The sequence below is a fragment of the Coturnix japonica genome, chromosome 1 (assembly GCF_054131305.1).
Source record: "Coturnix japonica strain WE chromosome 1, WE-NBRP24, whole genome shotgun sequence".
Lineage (NCBI taxonomy): Eukaryota > Metazoa > Chordata > Aves > Galliformes > Phasianidae > Coturnix > Coturnix japonica.
The window spans coordinates 19,822,072-19,848,859 of NC_140663.1; the positions used below are offsets into that span (position 1 = coordinate 19,822,072).

General features: G+C 41.9%; 1 protein-coding gene across 12 annotated transcripts in view; it reads left to right on the forward strand.

Moving 5' to 3' along the window:
* The first annotated feature begins 9,333 nt into the window (after positions 1-9,333).
* CADPS2 (calcium dependent secretion activator 2) overlaps positions 9,334-26,788 on the forward strand; it is a 278,795-nt gene continuing 261,340 nt past the window's right edge. For all 12 annotated transcript variants that reach the window (XR_014937439.1, XM_085523891.1, XM_085524029.1 and 9 more), the window contains exon 1: positions 9,334-9,764. Coding sequence is in view for 11 of the 12 variants with exons in the window: in XM_085523891.1 (XP_085380017.1) it covers positions 9,438-9,764 (327 nt within the window). In the remaining variant the exon portion in view is untranslated. The remainder of the gene's footprint in view (positions 9,765-26,788) is intronic.

A 26,788-nucleotide genomic window follows, 5' to 3' on the forward strand; every position in this document is an offset into this window, starting at 1 on the left:
AGTCATTTCAGCTTCTCACCACAAGCAGAATGGCATAGCTTCTTAGGGGGAGGCAAGGGTAATGTGAAAGCTGAATTTTCATGCAATATACTAACTGCAATTGCTGAAGTTGAAGAAGACATACTCAGATGATATTTTGCAGCAAACTACATGACTTGGAATAAAAATTTCCTGGATAAAGAAGTTTTTAGACCACCTGCGAAGATCTCACTGAAATGTGTTACAACTGTACTGAAAATTTACCAAAACAACCACACTGGAAGCAGACATTTGCCAGCCCAAGACATTGTGTTAGAAGACCAAGAGGTTGGAAACATGGAAAAGCAGAAAAGTTTCACATGGTAGTCCAGAAAAGAGTGCAGTGTCATTACCAAGTGCATGGCTTAAACTAACTCACTGGTTTATAATTAAGCCTAAAGAGATATTTAACTAAAATCTCGCCATAGAAGGGTAATTAAAGAATGATTTCAACTTGCTGCATCTAAAAATACCACCCATCAGAAAGGCTACATAAAAGTCTTCCTGATGATAAATCCAGGCACTAGCAAGATTCCTCTTATCCATGTTTTAAAAGTGATTATGTTCTGGCAAATCCAACTAGCAACTCTCTTCAAGTTCAAATGCAGGGCACAGTTTAAAAGCCTGCTGAAAACAAATGGAGAAAAGCGCACTGAAGAAAGAAAGGGCTATTTCTGTCACTAGTGGACTTTAAAACAAATCCTAACTTATAGGGATTTACATTCAAAGTATGGACAACTGGGTACAATTTGAAGGCCTTTAGAAAAGACAGGATTGTGTTGATGAGCTTTCCGCACTTCCCAGGGAGTGATCTTTGGGTGTTCTCAGTACAGCTGCCCTTATCTGTACTCTCCACAATAAGTTTCTGTGCTCTAAATGTACAAAAGCTGTTTGCAAATAATTCTTCTAGAAGAAAATAAATCAAATTCCAGCTCAGGCATATGAGCAGACTTTGACCATTCAAGTACCCAAAATGCAGATTTTAATAGTGACAACGGTGATTCTTTTCTGTTTTGACCATGTGCTGTAAAAGGTCTGCCAATGTGTTGAAATGTTATCTTCATCAGGAAACAGAAAATTACCATATATAATTCCATAAGGGTTTGAACTAAGCTGGTTCCCTTGCTTGCAGCACAAAGACCTCATCACAATCACAATATTCTTTATGCTGCCATTTCAAATTCTGGAAAAAAAAAATTCATACATTTTCATCAACCTTGTGAAATGGTTTGATTAAACAATTAATCTTGGTTTGCCATCTCAGCATATTTTCTTTATACTAATCATTTAGGATATGAGTTTAAGACAAATGTTGACTCTGTCTTGTTTTCTCTGTGCTAGGGCTTCAATGATGAAAGTTAATCTATCTTATTTTCCATAAGGTTGACTCTCCACCTCTTGGTCAGTACAGTGCCAAATGGGGCCATGTTAAATGACAGTTCATTTCCATAACAAATGGAATGGAAGATATGAAAAGGGCATTGTCAATCCCCCCTGAACTCCAAAATATACCTTAAAGGAAGACGAATTCATTGTAGGTGACTAGAATGAGACTGAATCTCAGAGCTGCACAAACAAAAAAGGATGTCCTTGAACTGTGCAACAAGACTCTCATCACACAGTTCAGTTACATGCTTGATTCCTGGTAAGAGTCAACAGAAACTGTTTTCAGTTAATTAACTACTTATGTACACAGCCAGCAATTTGAGCTCACATGCAAAACAAAATTAATGGGGAGATAATAATCTCAAAATATTTTGAAGTATTTGATATGCAAAACTGCAGGCTTGTATGGTGAGAGAATGACAAATTGGAAAGACTGAGCCTTTCCTGCATCCCTACTCTTCTCTGCCTTCACATGCAGTAGCACTGCATGAGTTCATAGAATCATGGAATCATAGAATCATAGAGATCCCTGCTTTCATTGGAGAGCAAGCCCACATTTCTAAATCCTGAAGAATAACATAGGTAGCTGCTCTGCTTGTAGCATGGGGAAAGAAAGAAGCAACTGTCATTGTAACTATTAAATGGTCAGTTATATTTAATCTCATAAAGTAAATGTGATGGACATTTGGGAGTGCCACTTCAAGTATAATTCATTTGGGAAGACACAGGAATAATCAGAATCAACACCCATTGACTATGCAAGAATGCTGAGGGATAATATAGTCCACAGAAAACTGAGGAAAAACAGGAGAATTCCTTTTTATACAAAAGCTTTTATGAGCAGAGACTTTTGGTTTTATGGAAATCGTGATGTGGTGAAGTCTCCATCCCTGTGGGTATTTAGAAGACATGTGGATGTGACACTGAGGAACAGGGCTTAGTGATGGGACTTAGTAGGTCAGATTGATGCTTGGACTTGATGATCTTGAAGGTTCTTTTCAACACAGATGATTTTATGACTCCATGACTCTATCAATAGGGTGCAAACAAACTGTCTTCTGTGTTCACTACAGACAAGGGGAACTATGGGTTTGAGTTGCTGTGGTATGGTACTGATGTTAGCAGCTCTGAGCTCATGGCTGACAAAAGGCTGGAAACTCCCACTCTTGCTCTGTCCTCAACATCTCCCAGTTACCATAGCCTCTCATTCCTGTCCTCACTTTTGCAGGCCCAGGACCAAGCATTGAGGAGATACTGTACAAAGCCCCTGGTCCAGGTCCCCCACAGCCCTGCCAAGGGTTCCTTCCCAAGAAAAGGTGTGGGGCTGCTGACTGAGAGCATTGTACACTTTGGGAGGAAATAAGTAGCTTGGCCTCTCCAGCTCCAGTCCTATAGAGCCAGGATTTGCCAGCAGGAGTACGCCCAGTGGTGGGGGCCTGCAAGAGGAATGGGGTCTGGATGGATATCACCCTGTCAGAAATACCACCTTCTGTTTTACTTTGCACAGTGCCCTACACTGGCTCTCCTCAACAAGCTTTGTGTCATCTGGACTGTGGAGAGACCAAGCATTTTAGGGGGCAGTATCTATCCTCAGTAAAAGTAGTGCTAGTTATGTGTTAATGAGAGCAACCACATAGAAATATTACTGTATTATGAATAAATAACATCTACATTTTGGCTCTGTGCATTTTTGATGTAGCTAATTTAGAAACTCATTGATATGTACCAAGACATTCTGAGTTTTGCATTGGCATTATTACACCAACCAGACGATCAGCCCTGTGGTGTTCATGGTCTTAACATTCTTAGCTAGTGAAGATGGCTTGCAGTCTGGAGAGGTTTCTTGTGGGTAGAGACATTCCTTTGAGGGGGGAAAAAAAAAAAAGAAAAAAAAAAAAAAGATTAGAGTTAATCTTTAGAATTTTAAAGAAGATATTAATGTCACATTTTAGACTGCACACTGAAAAATCAAATTATCTTAATTACCTGAACTTAAGGTGTGGAGAACAACACTGCATTCAGACACAAAGCTACTTTGAAACAAATTAATTCAGAAGTCTCTGTTTTTTAGGATAGCTTTTAGTACTAAGTGACAATGTGACATACATTTTAATATGGCCCCTTAACAATAACCTACTCATTACCTTGATACAGCACAGCTTGTGACTAATGCAGTGCCTCCCAAATGTCAGACTGGGACATATGATTAGTGTATTTATGTGTATTTACATACACATGCAGGTGCTATACCTGAGCTTCAAGACTGGAAACTATGCATGGAAATACTTTAATCCATCTTAGGATTTTTCATTATATGGATCAGTTATTGGCATCATTTACCCTCGTCAACTGTCCTTAGAAACTGCCCTAAGGAATATTTATTAGAAAATAAATAGATGCCAAGCCTGGTTTTCAGGGAAAGCTCTCTCTATTTATTTTTTGTCAAGGCAGGCTAAAGAGGTCTGTTTATTGCATCTTAGTTACTACTGCCAAACCCAGTGAGGTATGGCCAACACCAGAATGTTACTTAGTGATTTCTTTCTACAACTCCCGATTCACTTGACTCTGCACATTACACGTGAAATTATCAGAGAGGTACCATGTGATACACTTCTGGGAGAAATGCATTCCTGAAATGAGTTTTATATTCCAGAAATTAAACCTGCAGAAATTTTAGCTGGCTCCTGCGAACTCTTTGCAAAAGAATAAAACAATCTGCTGCATGGCAAAACAGAATTGAGAAGTACATCAGCTATGCACAAATGGCAGAGCTTAGCGCTGCATGCTGGTAGCACATGAATGCTGATAAATTTATCATTATGAAGGTCTCTTGGACACTGCTCATTGCAAAGCAGAATGCAAGCTCTATCACAGTTTCAAATTTATATGCTACCAGGTGGACTGTAAATCCACATTACTTACTCCACACCCCTGCGTGGCGTCTTCATCACACCTTCTTGCCTGAGCAAAAGCTCATACATATCAGTGGATAACAGTGTCTGTAGTCAGTGCCCTTCTGAAACTGGAAGTCAGGCCATAAAAACAAAGTATGCTCAGCTTTGCAATTATATGGTTAAAAATATATATAATAAAGATATAGTTAATTCTTCTATATTGCATTAATGTTTTGAACTTTTGTGGCAGACTTCATTCGTGTTTTCAAGTTTTTTCTCCATGAGTTCATGGTATACAAATAAATGTGCATAACACAAAGGGTTACATAAACCTCTTGGTGCTATCTGGTACAGTACATACCCACCATACAAGAAAGTACCCAGGAAACATCACAGTCTTGTCTGGCCTTATTATTTTTACAAATAATATGAGGTGAGAACCTTGCTTAATCACATGACTTGGTAATTTAAAGCCATACTAAAGAATAGGACAAGAAGTATCTGAACAGAAAATACACAACATGAAGCTAAAACTCATTACTGTGGACTACTAAGCTTCAAAATAGCAATCAATTTTACAATCAAAATTCAGTTTGTAAGTGAATTTCAAGGCACTGATTCTATTATAGGAAATCTTAACGAGTACATATAAATTCTTATAAACGTTACTTTTAGTCATATGTTTTCCCAAAGGAAGAGACTGCAAACATAGCTAAAACTTTTATCTTCATCTTGGAATAAAAATCTTGGATTAGTTCAAAACTGAGTTGTTCATCAGTAAGTATTTTTACTGCTTCTTTTATATCCTAGATGTAAAGCTTTATTGAAAAAAAAAACCAACCAAACCTCATTTCACTGTTACATAAAACTGAATAGTTCAGTTCTCAACAATATTCTGTTAAAATAAATATGTTTTATGAATCAAATTTGCCTAAATATAATATCTAGACAGAAAAACTACACTTGAATGAATGCAGCTGTAAATAAATTTGTGCTGAGGTTAGAGAAGAGGTAAGGGAACGGAAAACACACAATGTGTTAGGTTAATCTTAATGAGAAGCAATGAATGACTTCATTGTTGTGGCTGGATTCTTTAAAGGTATTTGAATATAAGCCTTTTACATTGACATTTGTGTACTTAATTGGTTGAGCAGCATTTGAACACAAAGAGGAAGTATGGGACAGGTTCTGACTAATTCCTACACGACAAATACCACAAAGGTTTGATGGTATCACCATCAGTAAAGGAGACAAAATGTGTTCAGGACAGGTGGCTTTCATGCTCCACAGAAAAGCTCAAAGATAAAAGAAGATACTGTGATTTTAAATGCATTACATTTAAAAAAGCACTAAGAACTAAAGAGATATCAGCACCAAAACTTCTCAAGTAATGCCATCTAAGAGTACATTAGGAATGGAAACATACAATACCAAATAAAGAGTTCTGCTAAGAAGAGGAAAAGGTAAGAGCTTGTTCTAAGCTGCTAGATATGCTGATAGATATTGTCAATTCTTTTTATCAGTGCTGTCAATTCCAAGTTGAGAACATTCTATTTTGAGCCTGATCTGATAGAAAATAAAATTTAAATTGTTCTTGTTTTTATCTTTTTTTCCCAAAATGATGCAAGAAGTGAGAGAAGATGAGTCCTGAAAACAAAGTACAAGACTTCTGCAGCCCTGATAGAGGTCTTTGCATGCAGTTCTGGGAAGATATTTTAAACGTACGTGCTTTAAGATGCAGAAAAAAAGCAAATAGCTCCCCTGAATTCTCTAAAGGCAAGAAAAACGTACTGCAGGTTGGCCAGACTCACCTTGATTGCTGGAAGGATGTTTGAGCCAATAGTCCTGGAAACCCTTTCCAAATACATTCAAAGCAAGAAAGTGACTGAGATTATCCATAATGGAACTATGGAAGGGAAATCGTAGAATCATAGAGTCATAGAATCACCAAGGTTGGAAAGACACACAAGATCACTCGGTCCATCCACCCGTCACCAATAGTTCTCACTAAACCATGTCCCTCAACCAACATCCAAATGTTCCTTGAACACCTCCCTGGGCAGCTCATTCCACTGCCTGACCATTCTTTCAGAGAAGAAGTATTTCCTAATATCCATCCTAAATCTCCCCTGGTGCAACTTGAAGACAGTCCCTCTAGTCCTATCACTAGTTACACAACAGAAGAGGCCATCCCCCGGCTCACTACAACCTCCCTTCAGGTAGTTATAGAAAACAATAAGAAGCGTCCTCTTCTCCAGACTGAATGAATGATGACTGAAATGATGCCTGACCAGCTCAAGAGACTTCTGTGACCAAGAGACTGGCATGGTGGATGAAGGGAGAGCAGCAGCTGTCATTCATCTTGACTTCAGCCAAGCTTTTCACACGTGTCGTGACTTTATGGCTTTTCATTGGTATTCCACATCACAATATCATGCAGTGCACTGGGAGTAAAGGAGTTAATGCTGCAGTTCCGTGAATTCTCATATTTCCAGCCTCTTGATCTCAGAAGAGAAGAATGAACTACAACTCACAGAAGACTTCATTTTTCTGTTTCCATTTTCCATTCAGAGGGAAAGATAAAATGGACTGGAAGTCACGAGACTTCCCTCTTTGCTCCCTGGCCATTTTGCCTACAGCATTTGAGTAAAGACTTTGGTTTTGGAAACTCCCTCACTTTCTTTGATTTACTGGCTTCAATTCCAATCATACTGTATCATATTGTATTATCTCACATTACGCTACTATATTTAGTGAACTAAGATTCCCCCTTAGCTTGTTGCCACTGTTTTCCTTTTCTAGGCCCATCTCCTTCCTACTTTTGCCCTTCCTCCTCCCCCCCACCCTTTCAGGGGTGTGGATCTATGAGTCTTTTCACCCCCTTGTCACAGAACCAGGCTGAACTGTTACAACAAACCAATGAAAAATGAAGAAGTGGAGTGGAAGCTGGCTGAACTGTTAGGCCTGGAGTGTTGAGGTCAGGGCACAGAAGTCACTTGGAGGCCCATTACTAGCAGTGTACCCAAGGACCAATACTGTGACCAACACTGTCAACAAAGGGAAGTGCACAGTTCTGCACCCAGGAATGAAAGATCCCATGCACCAGCGCAGGCTTTGACTGGCTGGAGAGCAGCTTTGCAGAAACAGTTCAGGTCCGGGTAGACCAAGATGAACATCAGCCAGCAGTGAGCTACTACAGCAAGGAAGGCCAACAGCCTCCTAGGCTGTGTTAGGATGAGTGGCACCAGCAGGTCAGGGTGTGATCATTGGGCATGGCATGAAACATAGGAAATTAATTCCATTTAAATACAAGAAAAAGCTTTCTTGTGGTGAAATTGGTCTGACACTGGAACAGGTTGCCCAGAGGGGCTGTGGAGTCTCCATCCTTGCAGATATTTTAACCATGACAGGTTATGGGCCTGGACACCCTGCTCTGGGGTGTTGGACCAGGAGATCCCTGCTAACCTCAGCAGTTTTGTGCTTCTCTTTTGAAACATGAAGTAAAATAAGAGAGATCTTCCTTCCAAAAAGGCACAGGCAGCAACTACAGCAAACATTATCTGTTGTATAAAGAAGAGACATGGAATCTCATGTGTGAGATAATGTGAATAACCTGGCCTTCATGCAGCAGTGACTGATGATCAAGACATGGGCTGGGCCATTAAATTTAAAACTGTTAATGACCCGGCAGTTCTGAAGTTTCAGGGAGCTCATACTCCAACCAGTGCTTTGCATATCTCCAGTGTTTCATGGCGTTTCATTTTGATTTGCTACTAGAATGACTGAAATTATTGTGAAAGGCATCTTTAAATCTGAGAGCAAATTGTACCATATATGACAAAACTGAGCTATTTTATATGAGTGCTTCCCTTAGCACCCAGACTTCCACGACAGCCGTGTGTCTGCCAGCAGGGTTCTCCCCCAGCACCACACTGCATTCCTCTGGTAGAACCCAGGCTCCTGATGCTTAACACTGACATCTAGCTGATAGCTGCCTACAGGAGGAGTAGTTTCATCTGAAAGCTAATTATCCCAGGGGATAGATGCCTGGTTTAAAGAGCCTGTCCCAAATCTGGAGAGATAATGCATGGATATCAATATGGACTGAGAGCCTCTCACATTTCTCAGCCTGGCCCAGGGATGGAATGTCAACTGCACACAGTGAGAAGGGAGTTTCTGAACAGTGCTTTTAAAACTTGCCACTGTCAATCAGCAGAAGCCGAGAGCTTTGTGCCTCAATCACCATCATCTTCAGGTTGGATATTAAGGAAAAATTTCTTCTCCAAAAGAATGGTGATGTAACGGAGCAGGCTGCCCAGGGAGGTGGTGAAGTCCCTGTCCCTGAAGGTTTCCAAGAAACAGATGTAGTGCTGAGAGACATGGTTAGTGGGCGTGGTGGCGATGGGTCAATGGCTGGACTAGATGATCTTAGTGGTCTTTTCCAACCACAAAGATTCTATGATTCTATGACTTCATGCACCTCTCTGTGAGCTGGCAGTCCCTGCTGTCCCTCACTCACTGCTCCCCACTGCCATGTGTGGGTGCATAGGGAGCACGGGAAACAGCTGTGGGTCTGTGTAAAATCCCAGAGCCTGTGCCAGGTGCCACGATCAGACTCCGGAAACTCAGCTTTCTAATGGTGAAACCTTTATGACGTTAACTGAGACATCGCTGCTGGTCGGCTCAGACATTTCTCACAGCCGCGACAACGAAGAGAGGAACCCATCTGAGTCCGAAGCAAGGATTTCTGAGGGACGTGAACTACCTCCGCGTCCTAAAGGAGCGACAAGCAACTCAGCTTCAGCTCACTGCTAGCAAACCCCGCTTTCGGTGCCTTCCTTTGTTATTTCAGTGGAGGCACCTGAGACACCTGTGATTTTCTCACATCGCATGACAGACAACGCCAGCGCACCGACCCGTATCGGGCCGACCAGCGCCGGGCCGCCTCTGTAGCCCGTCCCCGTCCCCGCCTCCGCCGGGAGCGGCTCGGAGCAATTCCCACGGCAACCCAGGCTCGACCCCCTTCCCAGACCCCGCCTCCCCGTCCCGCCCCTCGGCTCCCGGTAGGAAGCGGTCCGTGTGTAAACTCGACGTGTCCTGGAAGGTGCGTGCCTTTCCGTCCTTCGGCTGCCGAGCGCGATGCTGGACCCGTCCTCCAGCGAGGAGGAGTCCGATGAGCTGCTGGACGAGGAGCGTCGGGACGCGCTGCTGGTGGCGGGCGGGGGCTCCTCGCCGCGCTCGCTGCCGCCGCCGCCGCGGGACCAGCGGGGCAGAGAGGGCGGCGCGGGGCGGGCAGCGAGCCCCAGCCCCTCGGTGCTGAGCGAGGGCCGGGAGGAGCAGGAACGGCTGCAACGGGAGGAGCGGGAGAAGCGGCTCCGGCTGCAGCTCTACGTCTTCATCGCCAGGTGCATCGCGCACCCCTTCAACGCCAAGCAGCCCACGGACATGGCCCGCCGGCAGCAGAAGGTGAGTCCGGCCCCTCCGCCCGCCCGCCCCGCCCAGCGCCGCGCTCCGGCCCGCAACAGGTGGCGGCGGGCGGCGGTGCGGGGAGCCCCGGCCCGGGGCGGGTTGAACGCGGTGGGAAACTCCGGGAAGTTTGCGGAGCGGCGCGGGAGTCCCCGCGGGGGTCGGGGCGCCCCGGGCCGCTGGACGGCTGCGGTGGTGCCGCTGTCAGGGCACGGCGAGGGCACGGACCCCGCAACGCCCCCCGCACGCCGCAGCCCGAGCGCCCCTGACCCGCTCCGCTGTCGGTGCGGCCGCGGTCCGGAGGTGAACGGGAAACTGTTGCGTTTCCTGAATCCTCAAGTGCGGTCCGTGTACAGAGAGCTGCTGAATGTTCCGCTTGTGGTGATAAGAGCGGCCTTTAGCGGGGGTTCAACAAATGTGCTCTGTCTCTCCTCCATCGGAGACGTGAGAACGAGCAGCGATGGGGCAGGTGTCTGTGCTGTAATGGTGCCCGTTCTCGTTCAATTATTGAGCTGTACTGAATATAGGCAGAATATTTAAAGTTTTGAAACGGAGCGTTCTGTTTCCAGGGAGCCACTTTAAGCACTCAGTTCTTGAAATGCTTGATCTAAAAATCTTTGCGTTTCTTTTACTTTCCGCTCAGTTCTGCAACAAACAAAACAACAATAAAATACCTCTGTCACAGTCCAGAAAGATATCGGCTGGTTACCGTCAGAACTCAGTTCCCATTAGCCTTTTATAGCCTTAGTACTTTCGTGTCCCTAAAGCTTTGTAAAAAGCAATAGGAAATGTTTGGGGATGGCAGTTATCATGCCTGCTAAAGGTGATTTGTGCTTAGTGAATCCTTTGACAAGTTAATGTGGTGGTAATAATAAGATTATTGCTGGAAGAACATTTTGATTTTATTAAGCTGCAGGTATTTAAACTGCAAAAAGCTATTTAAGGTCTTTTTGTAAGCAGAAAACCAAAGAAAATCCCATAAAATTGGGATTCTGCCCGCCCCAGTGGGATTCCCCACCCCAGAAGAGCTATAACAGTTTGAAGGGATGTCTGCAGGTCACCTCCTGCCTCAACCTAAGTTGACACCAGCACCACGGTAGTTCAGCTGTGTCTTTGTCCATCAGAGCCTTGTGAGCCTTAGGAGATGAAGCCCCACAGCCTGGCTGTGGCTCACACTGGTGCCCATCACTCTCCTGCTGATGAGTTCTTTCTCCATCAGCCCCCAAGTCACCACCTGTGGCTATCAGCAGCAGGAAATGCTGAACACTGAGTTCTCGCCGAGCTCAGTCACTAAATATAGGAACTGCATTTTAAAAATAACTTCAGTATTAATTATTCTTGTTAATAAGGTTCATAACAAGAGATTACTGATGTGCAGCCAATACAGGAATGTGATGCTTGTGGCTGCAGCATATGAGCAGGTAACAGATTTATTGACAGTTGACTTGATACCAAAATTAAATGGTACTCTTGCTGATTTCTTCTTTTAAGTGGATTCTGCCTTGTGGTTTTATTGTATGTAGGGATTTTTTCTGCAGGACCAGGATGCTTTGCTGGTCACAAGGTAGTGTTCTTAAATAAGACGTAAATAAATACTCCCTAGGAGTTGCAGTTCTCTCTGGAAATAATGAAATATACACAAGCATCTTTCCCCTTATTTGACAGTTTGATGATATATCCAGTGAATCACTGAGAACAAGGTGGCAGAACCAGCCCTGATGCTTGGGAGTTCAGGATGCCTGATCCCAACTGCGGGTGGCTGTGAGTCCCATGAAGCAGCCCTCCTTTGTGCTGCTGTTTGTGCAGCATCAGGGCTCTGTCAGTCTCTCGGACAAGCTGTGCCCTGTGGTAAGACACTTCAGGACATGTGCTAGCTGGAGTCACATTCCATAGGGTACCAGTGCTGTGTTTTTTCCTGAATGAATATTCATAGTGCCAAGATGTTGCACAGATTGGGACTCCCTTCATCTCCTGCCCTTCTGCTTCACTCCTGCTCCCTGTGACGTGGTAGCCATTCTCCATGAGTGGGCAGAAGTTCCCATCCTGCATTATTCCCCACAAGCCATTCAGTGCCATGGGTCCTGTTAGCTAGCAGTGGCTGAAGGGTCCAGGTAGATCCTACCTGGAAGATGCTTCTGCTCCCAGCCCTGCCTGTCTGGCTGGGCACTCTTCTGCTTTTGTATCAGCAGTCTCTCTGATAACCTAAGAATAGTATCCACCCTGCTTGAGAGCAGAAGTAATTTGTTCTTTCTGCCAGTTCATTTGGCATATTGCTGAGCAAATATTGCAGAATGCCGTTTGCTTCTTTTTCAGTGTGGAACATATTATCCAGTAAGGGAATGAGATGGGATTCATGTATCAAATATCCTCCCTTGCATTGTAATATCAGCAAGGAAATGGTTTACAATATGTTTGGCTTCTGATGTTCTTGTTTCTATATCAGATTAAAATCTACCACGCGGTATCTCAAAACCATCATCACACTTAATGGGATGAGTTATACTAATCAATGTAAAGAGGTCTAAATGCAGGCAGGGTTTCACTCCTCTGTTGTCCTTTCTCATCCTTCTTTCTTCACAGTAAGTAAGATCAGCTCATTTCTATTGTCATAGATAAGACTAATTAAAAACAAACAAACAAACAAAAAACAACTTTAAGAGATCTGTGACAATGTACCAGAGTCCATCAACTGTACCAGCTTGTTTTTAATGCCAATGCAACTAAGCCCAAACATAGCTGAAACACACTTTGATACCTGGCTGTGTTCCTTCTGTGATCTATAAGATGTGTGATAGGAATATTCTTTTTTAACTCTTCAGAGTTAGTTGGTGACCTATTTTTACCTCCTGTCTTGTGTTGGCTGTGAATAGATTTGGTGGATCATGGGGGGAAAAAAGAAAAAGAAGCTTGATATGGTTTCTCAAGGTAGCATAGCAGACCTTGGCAAAGACAGAGTTAATTCAGCAAGGTATTAATCATGCTCCTAATAGCATTTCTTCAGTAGATATGTATGGGCATTTGGCCATGCATTGTCAAAGTTTTTAGAGAAATATTAGTGCATCGATGCATTACATGTCATGTTTTCAGCAAGTAAGGCTTGCCTGTCTTTGCTTTAAATAGGCTTTGCCACATCTTTGTAGTTTCTACTTTAAAATGAGTCTTCTGGAATATACTTCAGTGTCTTTCTTTTCTACCTCTCCAGTCTTCTTTCTTTTTAGTCCAGCAAAAGAGGAGCTACAGTTAAGTAATGCCATTCCTTCTCCTTTTCCATCCCAGCTGAATGGATCTCAAAGCAGTCGGCAGCCTGCAGTTTCTTCAGAAACTTAATGGGATTTAAATGACATAGTGAAGTGTGTTCTCTCTGCAGCTGTCTTTAATCGAGATAAAACTGTGTATGTGAACACAGCACAGAGACATTGTGGTTTCCACAGAAATAAAGAGGAGGCATTACTTTTGGAGGGAAATTCATGTGTATTCAGTTTTATTTAGGGGATAAAGGCGAGTTCTGCAAGTTACAGTTCCTGGAGAAGGAAGTGGTAACAAACTGCTACAATTAACTAACAATAACAAAGAAGTTACATCCAGTAACAAAGAAACATTCAGTCTGTTTCTTCCTCAAGGTCTTAAAATATACTCCAGTAATCAAGCAGTCACACCATAGAAATCCTATAGTGGGAGGGGAATAAAGCTCCTACTCTAAATGAGATTTCCTAATGCATGAAAGGCTTAGTACATCAAAGCTGATCATTCAAGTCTTGCTTTCATAGGTGATAAGTAGCAGAAGTGATTGAGCTGGCTGTTTAGAAATCATAACTAAGTGAAGTTCACTTCCTGAATACATGTTGAGCTGTTTTTGCTCCATTTATTTTCTCCACCTTCTCACCTGTGAGTATGTTATAAAATAGTAGAATTGTTTGAGTTGGAAGGGACCCTGAAAGGATCTAGTCCAACTCCTCTGCAATGGACAGGGACATCTACTGCTCCATCAGGGCCCCATCCAACCTGTTCTTGAATGTCTCCAAGGATGGGGCCTCCATTATCTCTCTGGGCAACTTTTTTCAGTGTTCAAAACTGTCAACTTCTTGTTAATACTCTAAAGTAGGAGTAGTAATATTTAACCAATTACTTTCATCTGGACTTTGAGTTTGTTCTTTCCTGTTTCTTGGGTTTACCTCTAAAGAAGTGGCTCTTGATGTGTATTCACTAAATAACATAATCAGGAAAATCACATAATTATTTAAGTTGGAAGGAACCCATAAGGATCATCAAGTCCCACTCCGGGCTCCACACAAGAATCAGATTATGTATCTGAGAGTACTGCCCAAATTCTTCTAAAACTCCAGCAGTTTGGCACTGCATCCACTGCCTTTGGCAGCCTGTTCCAGTTCCTGACTACCCTCTGGTGAAGAACCTTTTCCTAACCCTGCCCCTCCCCTGACATGGCTCCATGCAGTTCCCTCAGGCTCTGGTTCTGTCACAGAGAGCAGAGCTCAACGCTGCCCCTCCTCTCCCTGTGCATCCACCATGAGGCCTCCCTTCAGGTCCTCTGCTCTGGGCTGAGCAAACCCAGGGACCTCAGTTGCTCCTTATATGTCTTGCCCTCTAGGCCACTTGCTATCTCTGTAGTCGTCCTTTGGACATTCTCTGATAGTTTTGTGTATTTTTTTGTACTTTGTCACCCAAAACTGCTCAGTATTCAAGGTGAGGCTGCATCAATACACATCAGAATGGGAAATTGTTAGTTATAGGAGCAGACTTAATTCTTGGACAGTTCTTTTCTCAGTGCCATTATTTCTCCTATCCCAGGCCTCTCTTGTTCTTGGGTTTGAGCTGGTGATGTGTTGACCTACTTGCTGCTTGCCTGAGCATGTTTTGGGAAAGGAAAATTGTGTCATGGTTTTTAAGCTTCCTTGATAAGATGCCTTTTCTTTCTTTTTTTTTTTTTTTTTTTTTTTTTTTTTTTTTTCCTTCCCAGTGCTAAGGTAGCAAGGAGAATAAATCCAAAGCCATTTTTACTGGAAATTCTAGATATGCTTCAGAGGATGAGCGTAACAACAAAACTTGGCTATCTGGTCAAAATTCTGCTCATGAGCTTTCCAGGAAGACATCTTCCTTTTACAGATCTTAAGGGGTTTTTTAGAAGAAATTTGTAGTCATTTAAAATCAATTTTACTTACCCCCTTCATAAACTCTTTGATAATACCTTGTTGCAATTTATTAAGCAATGAGTATTTTGTTTTCAATCATATTAGTGTGTTTGGGTAAGTCCTGTCAAAGCCCATTAGGATGCTGGCCTGCACAGCTCTATACCCACACAGCTCTATACCTATTAAGACTTAATTAAGATTATAAGCAACCAGTTCTTTTTACCCCAGGGAGAACTTGTTCTTTGGGGAAGATAGAATTCTTGTCTGTAGTAGGAAGGATACTTGCTGTGGATGGTTGGGTCAGCTGCAGCTGGAGGAACACTGAAGGGTGGTGAGTGAAGCAGCCTTCTGGTTATCAGTACCACTTCAGAAGTGACAACCCCACTGAGATGTGATTTAATCCTAACCTGTTCTGGTGCCCAGACAGCTTAGCGCTGATTAGCATGGCCAAAAGCTGGGAAAACAGGTCTTTGGTAAATGGCTGCATAATGAATGAGTGTATAGGGACAGGATACAAACCTCATTTTACAATGCTGAAAAATTAATCAGTCTCTTCTTTTTGCTTAATTTTCTTGTTTCCCCTGCCAATTTTAGCCATAGTTGTCTTTGAAATGTAACATTTCTTGATGATTTCAGGGACAACTTTTAGTTTTTCTTTTCTGAATGAGTGATCTCAGGTTGCTGAGTTCTTCCTGTCACTCAGATGGCTTAACAAGTGTGTTAACTCTATTCAGAAATACCCACTTCAACTGCTTGAGAAAGACTACTTATTAGTTTTTCTATGGGGAAGCTGGAAGGATGAGTTGGAGGAATCCATTGGTGGCTGCCATCTCTGCAGGAATGGTTCAAGGGAACTGGCTGGTCTGGCTGCCTGGCAGTTCTTGAGTTGTTATTTTTGACTTATATTTTGTGCATCTGAAGATTGTCTGTGACAGAAGCAGAAACAACAAATCTGCTTTTCTTGTCCTTACAGTTTTCTCTGATGTCATTTGAGAAACATACTCATTGCTGCTGTAGAGGAATAAAGCTAGTGAAAATATTATTTTTACCCTCCAAACCATAGTCCTTTCCCTGCATCTGGATAAGGGCAGTATGTCACAATATAATTACCACATACTTGTCTTCAGCTGTAGAATACCGCCTGCGCAGAAAATACTTGTTTCTTGCCAGTAGACTATTTGCTGAATGAAGTATTTCTTATAAAAGCAGTTCTGCCATTCCCCTTCTCCTTCCTCCATTTGTACCATTTCTGGTACATTTCATGCTCTGGGGCACAACTCACCAGCCACATCACATTTTGCTTACTAATTAGACTTTCTTCCTGTCTGGCTTTGCACCATTTCTTCTCAATATTGGTGAATGCCATCCTGAAGTTGTTTTCTGTAAATATTCTTTTGCATTTTAAAAGCATCTCTGTGTATGTGTTATATTTTCCTATTTTGTTTCTTTTTTTATGTGTAGATTTCTATTGCTTCACTAGCTCAACACGTCTCTATTTCCTGCTGCTTCTCTTTTATTTGTGTTCTGGCTGGAAATGGAAAGCTAACAGCTCAGGGACAGCACTTTCTCCCCATTTATCCACCCAGGAGGTGGCTTTGGAGCCAGGCAGGATGCACTTCCCTCAGCAAAGGTGCCTCTCCCAGTTAAGGGGTTTGGGTCAGGGTGCTGGTCTTCATGCCTTGACTTTGCTTATATATTTAGCTGTACTGAGCCCCAGTTAATATATTGCTCGATCTGAACTGGGTGCCAACCTCTCAAATTTCTTTAACTTTTTAATCTATACATCTCATTTTCATACAGGTTTTTGGTGAAGTCATTGCAAAGATGCCTACTGCATTTCTTTCCAGCTCACTCCTCCTGCTGCCCACTGATGGCTGTGGCACACTCAGCACTGATGCTCAAACGTCTTGTTTTTCAGCTGTTCAGCATCTGCTGAACTCTCATTCTCTTTGCTTGGTGACTACCTCCAAAGCCTGCTTCTGCCTGGAAGTGCTGGCATTGCACTGAAAACAGCCCAGCTCTTGTGAGCTGCAGTTGATTCCCACAGGTTTTGGAACAGCAGCTGTGAAAAGTCAGTTTTCAGTTTGTTGCTGTGTGGGGGAAACTGAGCAGCAGGAGATGCAGAGCGTTTGTATGTGGGTACTGGGCTGCATCAGCTTAGGTTTGTGTTTTGAAGGTTATTTTCACAGCCCTAAACACTGAAGGCTTCTTACTTATTTATTTTTTTCTTTAAGGTTCTCTAGAAGTTGATGGTTCTTCATAAAAGAATTTGTTTCTGGTTCTTATTTTCTGTTGAGGACATGGAAAATATATACCTTTCTTCAGGCATGGTTACTGTATGAGTAAGTTTAAGAATGTTCTTGAGTGCTCTTCCTGTCAGGAAGAAGAAAAGCATTAATTAACAGCATCGTGAAGAATGAACGGACCTTCAGTGAGCATTTTGTAAAATCCATGACCTGAAGAAAAAAAAATATTAGGAAAAGAGAAGGTGATTGAAGAAGAATCTTCTTCCAGTTCTGTTTCCATTTTTATTTGCACAAAATTAAATAAATAAAAAGAATCAACCTCCAAGCAGCCTGTGTCGCATATTTATTTTGCTAGTTTTTGCTCAGGAGCAGCCCTAGTTTGTGCCTATTGCTCATATGTTCCTTTATTTATTCCTGAATTATGTATTCTGAGGCTTTGTAGCAGGTTATGGGCAGCTGTTTCTCTTGCAAAAGTGCTCTACGAATGTTTTGCCATTCCAACTGCTTAATACATGCATTAGTGCTAAAATATTTATGTTGACCAGTTTATTTTGATCCACTTAAGGATGGAGCATGAGCAAGGAAAAGAAATAAAATCAAAGGAGTAGTTATTTGGTACAGATCTGATATTAAATCATTGCAGCACTCTGTTCTTGTCAGACTCTCCCTTCCTTCCTGCACTGTCAATAAAGGCAGAGGACTTTTCAATCCCATACCAGTAGGAGCTCAAGAGCAACAAATGGTGATATCCTTTGGAGACTGAAATTTCAAACTTCATCAGAAATTTCCATCTGGATCTTGTAGTTTCCAGCTCACATCTGCTGAGCAGAGCAGGATATGTTTGCCTGAGTGGGCACTCAGATTCAGCTTGTGATGACTTAGCACGTAATGCAATAGCATTCCAGTAACCACATGTATGGTTATAAATGTAGGTTCAATGTGTACTAGTACATGGTTGATGAAATAATTATGAGCATTTTAGCATAAGTATTAGAATGTGTACCACACAATAATTTCATTTATGTGCTTGTTTTCTTTCTCAGCATAATTTGGCTCCCAAATGGAATGGCTTTAATAGCATCACTTGAGATTTTTAAGATTCATCTTACAAGTTGTCTATCTGTTCCATCCTAGTTTTTAGGTACTATTAAGGAATGGCCTTTTTCCATAACTATAAATATTTGAAAATGACTAACCGTGTTTTGTATATATAAAACCTATTTTCTACCACTTGAAACTTCTTTTTTTAAAGCTATTTTAGAAAAGTAATCTGGAAATTGAGTTCTAGTGAGATATGGATATGTATATATAGTGTTACATAAATATATATATATATATATATATATATATGTATATATATATATATATATGGTTATATAGTGTTGCTGCGAATGAAATAAATTCAGAAAGTCATTCTTTCCTGGCTACCTTGGAATAGAACTCAGTATTACCCATGGTATTTCCTTGGTCTTCCTCAAAGCTGGAATAACTGGATTCTGACAGTCTTTCTATTGCTTTAATACATGATGTTTTCTGTCTACAGGTAGCAAGCTCTAAGAATTGGCATTGTTTATTTAAAGTGGCAACAAACTATTCAGATTTTCACTAAACCACTTGCTGTTTAATGTGTTCTGGAAATTTAAAACCTAATATATTATGAACACATTAATTTGCTAGCTACAGTTTTTAGTCTGGAATGGGTTTCAAGAGGTCATAGAGATGTGATAAAACCCGTAAGCTGGCAGAAGCCTCCTTACCTGACCCTCTTATTATAAGCTGTATCTATTACAAGTGCACTTAATTACGTGAAGCATCACACAAGGGAAGGAGGCTGCACAGGCTGGCAGAGTTCTTCTGATAGTCTAAAAAAATAAAGTCTACATCTCACCCTGATCTCTGTACTTTGCCAGTCCTTGCTTGCTGATTTTGAGCTGATTTACATGATGACTGGCCAGTAGCTGTGAAAGAATGACCCAGTGAGGTAAGTGGGTTTCTTAAAAAAATAAAACCATCCCTGGAGGTAATGCACTTCATTGGTGGTGGCATCAGTACCCACATCAACATTTCAGCCCAGGTCAGCAGTGTGCATTGAAGTCTCTCTCTTTGTTCCCACTGCAGAGTTGGATTTAGAGCATACAAGTGTGACTGTGGGCAAGGCTAAATATCAGTTGCATTCTGGAGCATGTCCAGTCCTTGAAACCAGACTAATGATGGTCTGAAGCAAAGGTGCCTGAAATGGATTTAGGGTGAAGTTAGGTCCTCTGCATCAGCTGTTGCTCTGCAGATGCACTCTTCTTGTGTCACACCACTCACTAGCATGAAGCTGACTTTGGAAAGTCAGAAGGACCGAGAAATGCAGCAGCTAGTGCAAAGTCAGGAGAGAGAACTGGAACCTAAAGGAGTAACACCACAGTCTCCTTTCTGAGCCAATAATGCAGGACAGAATATGCAATACAAACTTAAAAATTGCTGAAGTAACGAAGTAATACAGTCTTGCTGTGCCTGAAGTTAATTAGGGGCAATAAGCTGCCCCTAATTACTAGAAGTGTGGGATTCTCAGCAAAGCTGCCTGGGATACTAATTAAAAGAGCTGATTATAAGAAATGGAATGCATAATTAATGACTGGGAAGTGATTTTCAAGAGTATCTTCAGACAGCAAATAAAATGCCCTTAGAAAATGTTGCGACACTGTGAGCCATCCACTGAATCTAATCCACCAGATAGGCCTGAACTGATTTGCAGGAGGTTGCCATGCTTATGCTTTCTAGTGCTGAGGTGGGCATTAATGGGGGCAGAACGACAGAAGATGTTTTCCATTTTAATATCAAATACTCTTTGTTGTGGTGTTTCTTTTTTTTTTATTTATTTATTTTTTTTCTTTAAATTAATGTGTGACTTCGATGGAACTTATTTATGAAATATGCTGACATACTGTATTTCTTTCTAATAGTTGCCATTGCAATAGTCTGCTGCTGTCACAGCTGAGCAAGTTTTTAATGCTTGGAGAGGACCTTTTGGATAGAATTATCTCTGTTTTGATTGTTAGTACGTGTACACATGGCAACTGTTTGCTTTCAATTGAATGGGCTGTCGCTTCTCTTTTCTAAGATTTTGGAAAAAACAGCAATCTGAAAACTGTGTAAACATTGTGTAAAATAAATAAATAAATAAATTGAAGACTTATTTCTTGGGAAGAAAAAAATCTAGCCAAATTAATGAGTTTTTACAAATTTTAAGCAGTTATTTAAAGGAGGTAATCAGGGGTTAAGTTTCATTCAGGCACCCATTTGGGCATTTCTACCTAATTGAATGCTCTTTAATTTATATCCTGAAATGTTGTAAATAGCCCTGTTCCTCAATTACTTTGATATGTTTATAGAAATTTAGATTAAGAGTAACACAACTGTAATAGCTTGGGAACTGCACAGAACCCTGAGTGTGATTTCCTGTGCCACTTCCAAGCCTCTGCCAGGGTCTGAGGCTGAGGTGCCAGGGCATGAGATGAAATGCCTGCATCCTCTGTCCTGTCCCCTTCTTGTCAGTAGCAAAATGCTTCTTGGCTTCTGAGCAGGATCCCTTTGGTCCTTTAAGGTTGTATTGTAACTCGGGGTACATCAAGATACTAGAAGGAGGGGAATAGTGAGCTTGTGTATGCCCACAGTAATGTGAGAAGATGGGAATTACTGCTCCATGGCACATTACAACCTAATCTGTTTTACAGCAATTAAGCTTTATACCAAGCAAAAGTCATTTAATATTGCTGTCTTCTCAGAAATACCTTTTCTCATTTATTGTTCCAAAATCTATTAATTGCTATTTATTTTTCCAGGCACCTCCCCCTACAGCCACAACCAGATGCATACTTCTGTCTTGGCTCAGTCTGGCAGCTGTCTCGTATAGAATGAAACTCTTAAACCTCACGATAGGGAAGCAAAGATGTTCCTATTGCTTTTGCTAACAATGAAGGTTTTATTTTTTTATTAATATTGAGCTTTCAGGATTGATCGGATTCCTTGGGGCTAGCGCAGAGTGTGTCCTGTTGAATACAGTACACTGAATTTCTACTCTTCTGTTTCTACTCTGTAGGTCTTGCAAACATAAGACTTAAATATCATATTTGTTGTTGTATTTGAGGATGGATTTGTACCTCGGCTGCAGGAACTTGCTGTGGGTCAAAATATGGCATGTGTCTCCCAGTGTGAAAGATATTTTTTTTGTAACTCGATTCAATTTCTATTTTTTTTTCTATAGTGAAAAAAATTAGTTCAAACAGGAAAACAACCATTCTATTTTTTTTTTAAATCAATAATAATATACATTAAAAAAACCACAAAACAAAACAAAAAAAAACCATCCTACTGCTAATCTGTGCAGATACCTCTCATGTTTTTCCCTTGTTGACTTCAATGAGCAAGTAGCAGAGCTGTCACAAGCTGCTTTTTGGAGGAAAAAGAAAGTTTAGTGGTGCTGTGATTACAGTGGAACAGCTTCTTCATATCAGTGATCAGAACTGCACTGACAGTGCTAATAAGATAAATGGGGTGGGTAATGTGTACTGATGGTAATAGCAGGAGTGTTATGTAGACTGAGAGATTCTGTAAAGAGGTGTAAGATGCTGAAACTCAGAGCAATACAGATAGTCAGCAATGCAAATCCATTTCTACCTGTGATTCTGGGGAGATTGGAAAATAGAAAGAATTGGATACTAACATCAGAAGCATCAAAGTTTCTCTTGCAGAAAGGATGAAGGATTCAGAGTGAGAGAGCAGATCATTATGTCAATGAAGTGAACCCAACCGTGGAGGGCATGTGCATGTATATGTTTAAGACAGATGTTAGAATTTTTATTTATTACAGCCATTCGTGTTTAAATGAAGAGATATCTGTAGGTCTCCCATAAAGAGTTCCTGTGTTAAAATAGGTATTTCATCCACCTCTCAGTTCAGAAGATGCTTTCTGAATCGTGGAACAGTTACCAAGGAATAACACCACTAATGCCTGAAAAGTTCCACTTACCTTAATTGTACCTTGAGTAACAAAGCATGCAGTAAGGTATGTTAACAAAAGTACTGAGCAGCCTGGCTTATACTGTGGCTGAGCTTTGCTGTGTGATGGAAAGCTTGCTTATAGAGTTACTATTGAATGTTTTCAACACGTGAATGAGTTCTTAGTTTGATACCAAGTGGAAAGGGACCTCCTGTGTCAAGACAGTCTCATTTCCAAAAGCAACCAGGCTGTCACTTGTGTAAGTAGGTAGAACTTCACTTAGTAGGAATCCCCCACTGTTTGCTGTTTCTCTCATAGTTATGAGACTACTCTTTCCAGACTAAATATATACTTAGTTTGTCTTATACCTGTGTGTTGATCTACCAGCTGTGCCCTTCTGAGGGGTTCAGTAGAGAGTGGTGTTTGTTACGTGGGCAATTCAAGCTATGAACCACCTCTGGTACAGTAGCATCTCTTTCTCATCCTTTTCCAATGGCCTTTTTCTGTGTGTTTTGCAGCTGAAGAAAATACACCCTCCTTTTCACATTGCTTTTCAGGTTAACATGTGGTGTATTGTGCCAGCACATCCAAACTCTCAGCTCAGAATGACTGGAGAAAGTGAAAACCTAGCAGAAGTTCTTCTGAGTCCTTGTGTATGTGTGACTCTGAATTCCATCCCCGTCCTGGCAGCACAGCTCCCACGCTGGCTGTGTTTTCCAGCACAGTGTTCTTATCTGCTGTGCTTGCTAGTGCATGCCAGCCTTGAATTTCAATATCAGATTTCAAATCAGAAGGCTTAAATATGATGTTCCTGTTCTCTCTGTCACAACAAGTATGGAACTATAATGTTCATGGTGCAGTCCTCAAGAACTCTGCAGCTACCTTTCCTGAGGCCTGCTGTTTCTCCTTTTCCACTTACCCTGATATTTTTATTGATTATTTTTTCCACCCATATGGTAGCATCTTAGCTGCTTCATTGTTGTCTAGGTAAGATCTACAGCATTCTTTAAGCCAGAAAGCAAGCGTAAAAAGAAAACAAACTACATGATTTTTAATAACTTTTAAGTCATAGATTGATAGAATGGCATAGGTTTTTGAAAGGACCTTTAAGATCACCCTGTTCCAACTACCCTGTCATGGATAGGGCTGCCACCCCTCAGCTCCGGCTGCACAGAGCCCCATCCAAACTGTTCTTGAGTGTCTCCAGGGATGGGGCATCCACAACTGCTCTGGGCAGCCAGTTCAGTAATTGTAGCAAATTCCTGAGTCTGTGGGACTAGACCTTCTGAATCCAGGTCAGATACAGAAACATCATCTCTGTTGCCCTTTCCTGAGGAGGCTGCACTCCTTTGAATATAGAGACCTGCTGACCTCCTTTGGAAGCAGGGTTTCTGTGGGAGATTCCGGTCAGCTCTCAGGCTCTGTACCTGAAGAAAGTTCTAACCACCTCATTCACATTTCCCACTGCTTCGGTCTGGGTGACTGAACTGAGGAGCTCAGCTCCTTGGTGTGGAGAATAAACTCTCACTTCTCCATTTCTAGGCTAAAGAGATCTTTCTGACAAAATACATACTGCTGAGGAGGGAATTCATATTCAATAGCCACGCGTATCAGCAAGCTCTCAAAATAATTAAGTGCAGCAATGATAAAGAACAAAGACTATTCAGTGGTAGCAATCTGTATGCGTTCCGTCAGAGCATTGCTGTGGGCCTGTGTTTTAATTTGTTTCTGGCCAAGCTGCTATCAGAAGTTCCTTCTGAGTTCCAGGTTGTGGAATCAGCTTCTGAGAAGGCAGCTCTGGCGCTCTGCCATGGCCCTGTTTGGCAGCTGTAGAGGGTGGCAGACATCTGGTGGGTCAAGCAATTCACTGGCTGTGGGAGGCCGAGCGGTCAGGGTGTGCAGCACACTTCCATGCTTGTGCATTCTCATTGTACTCTTGCATATGGCTTGAATGCTCATAGCAGACAGCATTTGGAATGAGGCAATTATGCCACAGCTTTTTGAATTAATTCTCCGGTGTATTTGAATCAGTGTCTTTGTATTCACGCCCACTAACACTGTTTTTTGCTTGACAAAAGATGCTTCCTTCTTAACTTCCTTTGGCACCACAACTTTGTGGCTGAATAGAGTACAACAGCATGTGACTTCTGTGTCATCTTTTATACTGCTTGTAGTAATTCCTGTACGTGTAATAATAACTCAGCAACTCCTGATGTTGGAAAGTTCCAGGAAGGCCTGTCTGCCTTACTCCTCCTACTCAGCACTTCTAAGGAATGATAACTTTGTACCAACTTTTTTGGAAAAGTTGGTACAAAGAACGTGCCATGACTTAATGTGATGGTCAGTCATTATTTATGTGCTTCTTGGGACTGATGCTCACTACTGTACTGGGGACCAGGTGAATTACTTGGAAACTCTGTTTCCTGTTCCTGTGAGGTTTGCTTGCACAGTCAGTCAAATCATATCTCGGACTCCTTAACTGTACTGGATTTTACCAAACAGCATGTTCACCTTTTGTTTTGAGCCTGTGTTGTCTGCGCCAGAGGCAAGAAACGCTTTAGAAGAGGCAGAAGAAACTTCTCATCTTAATTTGGTAGTCTTTGTGAAAGTTCAGGACTGGGAGCTGGAGGAATAAGTGCTGCCTACTTTGATTTCTGTGTACTTCAGCCCTTTGTTATTATACCCTTACCTAGCCTTCAAGCTTTGCACAAAGTACTGGTCCTCTACCTTCACTTTGCTAATAACAGAAGTACCAAAAGTTGATTTTATCTGAAGCTTGGAAAGGAAATTGCATCTCCAGACAAGGAGCGCTCCCCCCAGTTCTCTGTGCTACAGTTGTGTAAGCACCAGCTCTATTCCTCTGGCATGTTTCTAATCGCTGTGCCATTTTTTCCTTTGACAGTGGGAGAGATGGAGATCAGGAATTCTATTCCATTGCTTTTGGTTAGATACATAAATTACTAGCGCAGTGTGTACTGAGTCATCTTACACAGCTTTTTCAAGATAAAAGATTGGAATTTACTCACAACTTAAATGAGAAAGGCTTGTATAAAGGATCTAGTGATGGTGGCACGGCCCTTCCTGGTGATCCAAGAGGAAAGGATTCTTGATAGTTGTATGTGACAAAGTTAATCCAATTTCTTTTTTCTCTTTCTTTCTGAAACTGAACTGCTACTGTGATAAAAAATTCTTTTAAAGCGAGTACACGTTTGAAAGAAAACTAAAAATCATCCTCTAGATTATTCAGTGTTTTGGAGAGGGATAAAAAAATGCAGGTTTTCTACTCCTGCTAGTTTTTTAAAGCCTTCAGACAATGAGGGATTGGCTGAGTGCCTCGCTTAAGTTAGCTCAGTAGCAGTTTTGAAAGGCATTTGGAGGCACTGCACTTCTCAAGGCTCATGGCTCTGCTCTTGAGCAGAAAGCTGTGGTTCAGTTGTCTCCTGTCTGACCTTTGGGGTGAATTTGTCTCAAGGTAAGGTAAGGTTTCTTCTTCTGCGTGAACTTCAGTGATATAGGAACTGAAGACAGATAAAATGTGCTCTAGCCTTGGTTTTCATTGGATTAGAAAGGGTCCCAGGATTTAAGGAGGAAGCTGTGGCTTCCCCTCCCCTGCTGATGTTTAAGCATACTGGAGGGACTGACACTTCCACTCACCCATAACCTGAGAGAGACAGTAGCTGGCTGGTTTTTTTTGTTTTTTTTTTCATCACTGGAGGTTACCAGAGCATGTTGGCAGGACCTATAAACCTCCCAGTTCAGGTTTTGTTCTTGATGCCCCATTGTGTACCTGTTTTGTTGTGGTGCTAAGGTGAAGTGCCAGTCTCCTTCCCTGGGCTCCTTGGCAGCGCTAACCATCACCTGGAAAATGGAGAGCTGTGAGGGGATACAGGGGGGCTTTCCACAAAGCTCTTGCTCAGACTGATGGGCCTTTGTACTTCCTGCTCCTGAATGTCCATTCTGGACTGCTTTGTTGTGGTCTGTGTAAGACAGTGTCTCTGTTCTTCCCTGGACCTGGATTTTATGTTCTTTGCTCTGTGCAAGTAGTTCCCCTGCTGGCTTATTCTTGTTGTGCTGTCTCTGAGTGCAGGTGTTGTCAGCAGGGAAGGCTGGGAGGCTTTCAGTCAGCTTCTTTGCATTGTTTCTTTCAAACATCTGATGTTAGCTTGTCAGCCTTTATGTTATTTAATGTGTGTGCTGTCCTCGAACTGCTTAACCTCTTCCCATTCATGCACCTGCATTGCCCTTCACAGGCCCTAGCCTTCAGGGAAAAGGAACCACCTTCCATCCCCCAGGGGAGCTTTTTTCATTTCAGCAGGATTTTGCACAAGTATGTGCTCTATGAATGTATTGAGGAGTTGTAACTAAGCATTTGCAGAGAGTAATAGAATTAAGGCTATATTTTTTTTTCTTTTCTTTTTTTCTTAAGAAGGGAACAAAAAAATGGTCACACCGCTAAGCTCTAATTACCGTAGCTTCAGAGAGACCTGCCTGATTTGCCTTTTGAGCTCTGCACTGTCAGATAGGTTTTGATCAAATGTGTTCCTGCCAGCTCTCAGTCGTTAGCATTCAGTCTAAGTTAGTCACCAGTGAATTATGGTCTGTGATACGGTCCAGTTCCCATTGGTCTAGTTCTTTCTCTCTTTA